This window comes from Tiliqua scincoides, chromosome 1 (genome assembly GCF_035046505.1).
Source record: "Tiliqua scincoides isolate rTilSci1 chromosome 1, rTilSci1.hap2, whole genome shotgun sequence".
Classification (NCBI taxonomy): domain Eukaryota; kingdom Metazoa; phylum Chordata; class Lepidosauria; order Squamata; family Scincidae; genus Tiliqua; species Tiliqua scincoides.
Genome location: NC_089821.1, coordinates 68,400,671 through 68,410,475, shown reverse-complemented (window position 1 = coordinate 68,410,475; position 9,805 = coordinate 68,400,671). Strand labels below are relative to the sequence as shown.

The 9,805-nt window shown below is 46.0% G+C and overlaps 1 protein-coding gene across 1 annotated transcript; it reads left to right on the top strand.

Annotated features, from left to right (window-relative positions):
- The first annotated feature begins 240 nt into the window (after positions 1 to 240).
- LOC136644757 (olfactory receptor 5AR1-like) lies at positions 241 to 7,969 on the top strand. The gene is made up of 2 exons (XM_066620877.1): positions 241 to 254; positions 7,024 to 7,969. The coding sequence occupies exons 1-2, from the start codon at positions 241 to 243 to the stop codon at positions 7,967 to 7,969; spliced, it is 960 nt and encodes a 319-aa protein (XP_066476974.1).
- Positions 7,970 to 9,805: the final 1,836 nt, after the last annotated feature.

Sequence of the window (9,805 nt, the reverse complement as noted above, 5' to 3'; positions counted from 1 at the left end):
CGGCCGTCAGGTGGGAGGCACAGGTGGAAAAGGCTTTGCGTCTACCTTCAGCAGATCGCATTCTCATGATTGTGCCCAGAATGTAAACATAGGAAATAAGAATCATACCAATGCTACATGCTACAATGCCACCCATGAAAGTGAACATTAAAATCTCATTGATGTAAGTGTCAGAGCAGGAAAGCACTAGGAGGGGAGGTATGTCACAGAAGAAGTGATTGATGACATTGGACCTGCAGAATGGCAGTCGGAAGGTACTGCAAGTGTGTATCATTGAATCCACCATGCCTACAATATATGCTGTAGCCATCAGCTGTTTGCAGACCTTCTTGGACATAGCCACTGTATACAGAAGTGGGTTGCAGATGGCCACATATCGATCATAGGCCATCACAGCCAGCAAAAGACATTCTACGTCTGCTAAGAAGCCAAAGAGATATAGCTGGATAGCACAGGCATGATATGGAATCCTTTTACTCTCAGCTAAGAAGTCAGCCAACATTTTGGGAGTGATGACCGAGGAGTAGCAGAGATCAACAAAGGAGAGGTTCCCCAAGAAAAAATACATGGGGTTGTTAAGCTGGGGTTCAGTGCAGACTAACACAATCATGCCCAGATTCCCGATTACGGTGATGGCATAAACTAAGAGGAACATTAGAAAGAAAGGGAGCTGTAATTTGTGATTATCTGTAAATCCCTGAAGAACAAATTCACTTATGACAGAATGATTTCCTTTGCACATTATGTTTTGTGATCAAAGTTGGATTCTGAATGTTAGTTGTCTGTGTAGTTTCTTTCTGACCTTTTCTGCCAAGGGAAGGAAAAAAAGGGTTGTGTTCTTTAGCACTTTTTTGAGCATGAATTTTAATGGATAATAATCTTGAACTTAAGGTTATTTTTTTACCAGTGCACTCGTCAGTGTAACCCAGGAATGTATCTGTTATCCAGAAGACTTACAGCACAATCCTATGTATGTATATTCAGAAGTGAGTTCCACTGAGTCTTCCTCCAGGGAAGTGTGTATAGGATTGCAGCCTTAGCCTATACAAAAATATAGTCTATATTGTACATGATATTATTATATATAATATCATGTATATATAGAAATATATATATATTTCGCATTCTCTAAAGGACCACAATAGCATTTCTAAATTGAAGTCTGATCAGTTCATCTAAAGGCGAAACTTGGAAAATCTTTTCTTAACCACAATATAAAGGTATGTGAAGCTGTGGACAAGTGCTGAGGGCAGTAGTCATTGTGGAAAAATAATTTAGGACACAATCCTAACCCACTTTCCAGCACCAACATAAGGGTCATGCAACTTCAAGATAAGGGAACAAACATTGCCATACCTTGAAGTGGCCTCCGTGACTGCCCCCCAACTGCAGGATGCAGCACATGCCCCATGGGCACAGCTATGCCAGTGCTGGAAAGTTGGCTACAGTTATAATTACAGTTATAATTAATTATATTTAATTAGAAGAAGATTTTGTTCTGGTCATTCAAGTTGTATGCATTTAGGACCGTTGATCATCTTTGCTGTGATATCGAACTTTATGTGTGACTGTGTACTATGATGAACTCATCTGACTGAATTTGTCTATTGCAGGGTGGTCTTTGCAGAATTAGGTCCTGAACACTTTGGACTGTGAATCAATATGTATTTGGTAAACCTCAAAAAATAAAGCTGACCATATCATCTCAGCAGTGTAGCTGGGGGAGGAGGTCAGAAAGTACTGCAGGAGTCACAATGTGCCATGTAAGTGGTCTTTTCCACTTGTTCTCTGAGTCATTCCAGGCAGTGACAGCAACCAAATAGTGTCTTCTGCATGCTGCCCGGAATGGGTCTGACTACAAGTGGGAGGGGCCACTTATATGGTGTGTCGTGGTGCCTGCAGTATTTCCTATTTTGCCCCCATCTAGCTATTCTACTGTATTATCTCAATGTGTGTTAAAGCCCCCTTAAAATAAAATCTTACATGGATCATCACAGTCATGTCAATCTAAACATTTACTGTATAATGGCAGTAAATGTAAGTAAATTCAGCCTTTGGGACCTGTGCATGTGCTAAAACCATTTTTCAGAACGAGCAGACTTACCTGGAGTACAATGAGTTTTTCCTTCCCTGCTTCCAAATGTGTAAGTAGGAGAAAATATCTTAAATACTATTTAGTTCCACTTGGGACATCATCCCTGATGCTCTCCTGTGTCTAAATGGTTGTGTTTACTAACAATTAACTTTGGTTTTGTCACCATCTAATTGGGAGCTGTTTGTGTGGAAAGATTTCCTTTCTGATTTATGTGCAGCCAATTTCAGCCATCCAACTCTGGTCTCCCACACTAAGTGTCTATCGTTCCCATCAGTGACAGTGACCAGCCCACCAGTCATTCGCAATCCTGATGGCTTCTGCTGTGATAGTGAGGCATGTGCTCTGTTCTCATTCCGTAATGGAAAACTGCAATGTCCTTTTGCTTCCACAATAAAATCCAGTGGGACAACCCAGGAAGAATAAATCAGCTGTTTCCCTTCACACCACCCAGTGAAGCACAAGGACAAGCAAGTTTGGGTTTAAATGGGCCACAACTTTACTGAAATAGGTACATAAAATTTGCAGCGGTCCTTACTATGCTACCAGTCCATTCCCTTTTTGTGTAGTTTCCCTTCCTTGAAAGACCCAGAGCCCAATCCTGGGCTCGATGCTTACCACCAGCACGCACTGTTGCAAACATGCTGTAAGGCACATTTGCGAGGTTTACCACCGGGTGAGTGCCCGTGCTAGCCCAGCACTGGCTAGTACTGGGCTAGTGCCAGGCAGGCACCCGGCCTCTGCTGCTTGGCGGTCACACAGACCGTTGAGCTGCGGAGAGGAAGGCAGGGAGGGGAGGCGGGGAGGAAGTGATCCCAGGAGGGGGAGGCAAGGAGAGGGTGGGGAGGAGGCGTGATGGGGAAGGGGCGGGTGGGAGGTGTGCCAGGGGAGGGAACGGGGAGGGAGGGAGGCAGGTCCAGTGGAGTTCTGCTCTGCCGGATTCTACGTGTTCTATGAAAGTCCCCTTCTCCCTAGGTGCTGCCTGCGGCTGCCATTGGTGTGCAGGATGCGGAGGCAGTCGTTTTTGGTGCCACCGCAGCCATGTGAGATCAGGATTGGGCTAACAGCCAGGTACTGTGTATTCCCTTTGTGAGCATTCTCATCCAGGCTGTAAGCAGACAGTTGCATAGCATGACTGCAGCATATTAACACCAACCCTTCTATGGACCAGAGAAGATTGCACCCCTCCCCCAAACTGAGAAGCCTTTGAGGTTGACTTTACAATCCATGGACAAGGGCTTCCCAGCTAGTAGCCCTGAGCCAGGAAGCCTCTTGAGGCTGTTCTGGCCCCCCACAGCCCACTCAATGTGCACACTAGTCCCTGATCCTGATCCCTACATGCAGCATAACTTCCACATATGGAGGCTAGCCTGGAGCTTGACCGACCTGACGCTACCAACCTCCAAAACGGTCCTCCATTCCCTCTTCACATCCTTCCGAAAGAAATCTGTAACTTGCTCAGACAGGTGGACTTAATTGTCCTTAAAAAGAAAACACTGTGTGTACAATGGGCAAATAATAACCACTGATCATAACTGCCTTGTCCAAGTACCTTGTAGGGTTCCACCCCTGGAGGGGCCTGGGGCAGTCTTGTTCCAGCCCCAGGGAGGCCTCAGATTGGCTGGAGGGGGAGGGGGTTCCAGCACCCTTGTCCTCTTCCCTAGCAGAGCTGCCAAACCTGGCTTAGGAGCAGGCGCTGTTCACCTCACAGCTCCCTGCTTCACACTGACCACCTCTCATCCCTGACCTCCCTGTTTTATGGAGCAAGCCCACCCCTTTGGCCCCTCCCCTTCCTCCAGGTGGGGCAGAAAAGGCTTTTCCTGTTCCTGGCTTGTTTCCTTCAGTGTTATCTGTTTGCTTTGTCAGTCTCCCCTGCCTAGTTGGGGTGAGCCAACCTTCTTTGCCCTCCTCAAGGGAAGGGAAGCCTCCCTACCCTGGACATTGGGTCCCTGCTCCCCAGGTAAGTCGGGGGGGGGGGATCAGGGCATTTAGGGAGGCCCCCGACACACCTGTTGTTGGTAATAATAGTGGTACTTTATACCATTTTATCTATTTAAATAATGTTCTCAAAGCAATTTACAAGCAAAATCAAGTAATTACATGGCTATTAAACACATGTGTTGCTCTCTCTATTTTCCTTGGATTCCATGACCCATTACAGACCCAATGCTGGAGGAAGTGAGGGCGTAAGACAACTACTCCAGGAGTCCATGTTCCAATGTGAGCCATATCCCTACTCGCCCAAAGACTCAAGGGCACATCAGTTCTTGGCCCCAGGTCATTTTCTCCTAAATGTACTACATATCAGGACTTGTGGAGGGAGGTTCTGCTGGAAATAATTCCATAACATAGGCACCAACTCTCCCCAACCAAATTCTTCTCCTAGCTAGCCAGTGTACTCTAGCCAAATCCCAAGATTCAACTATGTTCTTTGGTCACTGGTGCTTACCCTCGTGTGTTTCACTATTCAACTACATCAACCCTGGGATGATGTTATCTAATTCTTCCCCTCTATTTCATTTCATCAGGTCCTTCTCTTTCATGATCCAATCCTATACTAGTACAGCAACTGCTGTGCAGGCATTAGCCATTGCAATATGTGAATTTAGAGTAAGGAGCAGCAGAGGGAAGGCCTATATTGTCCTGCTGGTCCCGAATCCAGACCCATGGCTTCTGGCACTGGTAAATACAGCACCGAGTGGCACAGGGCAGGAAAGAAGGTGGAATGGAGGCAGGGAAGAGTGTTTCTGAGTGGGGGTAGGGCAGAACAGCAGATGGATCAAGCCTGGGAGGCATCAGGGTCTGCAGAGGAGATTTTCGCCATATCCTAACCTTCATCCCCGCCCTGGAAGTTCTACATGGGGCTTCTCGGACTTGAGCCAGCAATTTAACTGTTGCAATTTTGAGTAGACCCATTGGGCAAACTGGGGCTCAACATGAGGAAAGGGTACAAATATACCCTTACCCCAGGGTATAACCCCATGGGGTTCTCTGGGCTGCTCAGTTTCATCACTGGATACCGCATGTGCTGTGAGGCCCTGCTGTGCCAGCACTGCATAGGATTGGGCTTTCTGTGTGTGAGTCAAGGGCAAATCCAAGTCATCAACTCCATGCCAAATTCAGACATAGCTGGAAGGCCTGATAAGCTTGGCAAGAAGGTGGTGTAATCCATGAATTAAGAAACAGGGAATGTAAGAGGAAACCTCCCTAATTTTGACATATTTTCCTTAAGGTTAGGCAAACCGTGGACATGCCTACCTTTACTGGTATCGAATACCGGTCTACTAAAATTAGTAGAAATATCATAGCACTCCAAGGCTTCTAAAGGTTCTTCAAACAACACAAAGTCTTCCTCTGGAGCCGCAGAGAAACAGCCTCAAATTTGGTCAAATTTTGGGAAAGATCTCTGCAATTATTAGATGTGAACCTTGTAGAACTCATACCATGGAAAGAAGAGCAGCTATCAATAATATTTCATGAGTAGTGACCAGCATGTTCTCTGTTTCAGAGATGACTTTGCAGCATCAGTGCAATTAGCCACCAGTCCCTGAGGATCTCTTTAATCACATTGTAACGTGTACACTAGGAGGTATCAGGAGATCTGATCACAAGGGACATCCTCCATGAAAGAGGTCTCCAAGAGCCACTATATCATCATGAATGCTTCTTCCAAAGCAGACTGTCAAAATGCTCTTTTTTCATTTGGACAAGGGCTTTCCAGACGTCCCCATCAAACTTACCTAATATCATCATTATCCATGTAGTTTAAAACTATCCACATTTCATGAAAGCCACAGAATGAAGGTGAGTCAGTACTGTGTGTTTGTTTCAGAAATGAGTTTAGCACTGTGCGTATCGGGTGCTAAAGGGGAACACTGATTATATTAATCTCACTGTAAATCTATGGCAGAAAATTTTCTCCAGACTATTGCAACTGCTACTTATATGTTGTTTATGAAAACTAGCCTGAAATGGCTACAGCCCTATAGATATTGAGGTGAGGGAGAGCTTTTAGCAAGCTTTAATGCACCAAAGGAATCCCAAGGCCCAGTACTCAGTTTCCTTCTCAAGCAATAATTTTTGCTAGTACTTTGAAACAGAATTTGAATTATGAGAGAATAATTGGGGGAAGACTTAGGAAAATGTACAGCCCCACTCTTTGATTCCCCCATGTTTTTCCCTTCATATCATGACCCTGTAGTCTTCAGAAACATTAGCAGCAAGGGCCAGAATAAAAAGGTAAGGGGAAGCCCTGGCCCTCCTGTAGTTTGAATGCTGCTTGACAGGTCACAGCATGTTCGGGAACATGCATAAAGGTTTAGGTTCAGAAGGGGAACAAATGTTGAATTCAACCCAGTATTTAATGGTGAATGGATTGAGCAATGAAATAGTTGATCAGGGACATGATATTTAACAGATTATACAAAAGGTCTGACTACAAAATTTAGAGCAGCTAGGAAAGAAGGGAAAGGCAAAATTAATAAGTGCTCTCTGATCCTACACCTACAAAAACATCCACGTACAAATTCAAACTGTGTGGCTCTTAACAGTACAAAACTATGCATAACCACTCATAAGTAAAACCAATTGACTTCAATGGGTAAAAAAAATCCATGGATAATTAAGTTATACCTGTATATGCAGAAATAAATGTTACAAATGGGAGGATGATTAAACAGATGCTCCCAAAATGGCAGCCTGTGTCAGACTCTCTTTGCTCCTTCTGTAATGCCTTGTTCAACCTGTCCTGTCCTCATCATATGTGTTTCCATGCCACCTTAAGCAGCATCCAATTTATTCTGCCCTCAGAGTTACACCGAGCTCTGAACTGAAGGCACCTTCTTATCATTTGTCTAAACTGCAGGTCAGATTTCATCCGCAAATCCAATTCTGTTGACAGATAAGAAGTCCATCAGGCAAATGGCTAACAGAAACCACACCAAGGTGACTGAGTTTGTTCTTTTGGGATTGGTGGACAGTCCAGAAATGAAGCTACTGTGCTTTGTGGTGATACTGATCATGTATTTAGTCACTCTGACTGGGAATCTAGGAATGATTGTGGTCATCAGGATGGATCCTCAGCTCCAGAACCCCATGTATTTCTTTCTCAGCCACCTGTCTTTCCTAGATTTTGGATATTCCTCAGCCATTGCCCCTAAAATGCTGGCTAACTTTTTAGCAGAGAAGAAAACCATTTCCTATGCGGACTGTGCTGCACAGATGTATTTCTTTGTCTTCTGCGCAAGTACAGAGTGCATCCTTCTGGCTGCAATGGCGTATGACCGGTACGTGGCTATCTGTAATCCCCTTTTGTATGTGGTTATTATGTCTCCTAAAATGTGCAGCTGGATGGTGTCCGTATCCTATCTGCTAGGCTTTGTGAATGCCCTGACGCAAACAATTTCTACCTTTTCGTTACCTTTCTGTGACCCCAATGTCATCAACCATTTCTTTTGTGATGTTCCCCCTTTGTTAGCTCTTTCCTGCACTGACACAGCTCTCAATGAAATGGTGCTCTTCGCATTTGCCACAGTCCTAGGCATATTCACATCCACAGAAATTCTGGTATCATACACATTCATCCTATCTGCTGTCCTGCGCATCCGCTCAACTGAGGGAAAACTAAAGGCTTTTTCAACCTGTGCCTCACATCTGATGGCAGTCACCATCTTCTACGGAACGACGGTTTTCATGTACCTGCGGCCTAGCTCTAGCTACTCCATGGACCAGGACAAATGGGCCTCCCTGTTTTACACAGTGGTGATCCCCATGTTGAACCCACTCATCTATAGCCTGAGGAACAAGGAAGTGAAAGCTGCCTTGAGAAGAATTGGAATGCTGGAGATAGCTTTCTTGAAGGGCACGAAGCTGTTATAAGTACCTAAAATTATCTGCTTGTGTAATTCGATGCAATGTTTGGAGTGTTTAAGTTCTTGAGGAACTGAAATGAGTGGGGCTTAAATGCATGTGCACCAAAATTAGTTCAAAAAATTGTGTAGCTCAGGCATAAGTTACCATACAATAAATTTCCTGTAGAATAAAGATTGAGTAAATTATGAATTTTGCTTTTTTTAAGAAAGTTACTTATCTTAAAGTAAGTAAACCAGAAGTGTCACTAGGGTTTTTGCCACCTGTTATGAGAGCTCATTGAATCACCCCTCCAATGACGGATCTCCTCCTGTACCAGCTCATACAAAATAATTTTCAATATCAAACATGCAACCTAAATGCAGTAGCATTGCTAGGTTTGGTTTCACCCCCATTAACTTTATTTATTTAAGGGCACAATCCAAAGTGCGCCTTATGCTGGCCCAAGTCCCTTGGGCCGGCATAGGAGGATCACAAAGCACATTTGCACCTCCGTGGCTGGGAGCCGCATTGGCACATTTACATGTGCTGACGCGTGGAGGCAGGCAGAAGCCTCCGCGGCGTCTCCCATGCCACCACTTGTGTCAGCGCTGTCATGCCAACACAAGCGGCAAAGGTAGGCATGGGGAGGCGTGGGGGTGTTTCTGGGTGGGGGGAGGGCAGCCCTGCGGGTGGGTGTGCAGGGAACTGGGGGCAGGGCTGGGACCCGGCAGTTATGCCAGATCCCAACCCCCGTCCCCGGGGGGAGCGGAGCGGCTTCGTGCTGCTCTGCTCTCCTTGGACTTGCGCCACCTCCAGAGGTGGCGCAGGTCCGAGGAGACCCATTGGGGCGCACAGCCCTTACCCACGGGTAAGGGGAAGAGCTTCTTCTTGCCCGTGGCTGAGCCGCTGAACCCAACGAACCTGTGTTGGATGCAGCGCAGGTTTGGATTGCGCCCTAAATCTATAACAATACAGGTCACCCAACAAATCAGAAACCAACCACCCAAAAAATCAGTGGCCCACATGATGGCATTCACAAAACTGAATAAGTATTAGCTCTGATACATGGAAGTGAGACCTGACTCATACTAACACTTTATTGGCTCCCAGCGGTGTCATAATAACACCTTATTGGCTCTCAAAACAATCAGTCTCATTGGTCAGTTTGTGTTATGGAAATTCATTTTTTGTTATATAAGGCAGTTGTATTTGTATTCAAAAATACCAAGATTTCACAATTTTAGCCAGTACTGAAGTCATTCCCCCCCTCCCGGGTCACCAAGTGCAGTCCGCACTCCCCTAGCAATGCCACCGTGAAAAACAGACTACACTCATGATGGCTATTCAGAGTATCATTGCCATATATAAAGCGTCCTTTCCTCATTAATGAAAAACCCCAGCCAGCCACCCCAACTGGAGTTACAGCCCAGTCCTATGCATCCTGCTGCCCAGGGCTGCAGCGGCACTGAAATGGCTGCCACAGCAACCAATGGACACCAGGCAGTCACCCGCTGTTCCCGATGTCTCCTTGGGGGAAGGGGAAGAGGCCCCTCAATGGGGCTACTCGACTCTGTGCAGTCTATTTAGTCGGCGCAGAGTAAAGCAACCCCATGTTGGGCCAGGAGACCCGACTCAGGCATTTGGATCCAGTAGAGCAAAGTTCTGCCAGTGCCACATCCTCCTGCCCCACTTCCCCCACCCTCCCCGCCCCCATTCACCATTCTGCTGCTGGAGCTTGCTCAGAGCGCCAGGTAGTATTTGACTGGCTTCTGCCAGGTGCTGTTTCAGCATGGGCCTGCGCTGAGCTGGCATTGGCACTGGCTGGACTGTAAGTGTCACAGGTATGCCTTACAGCACATTTGC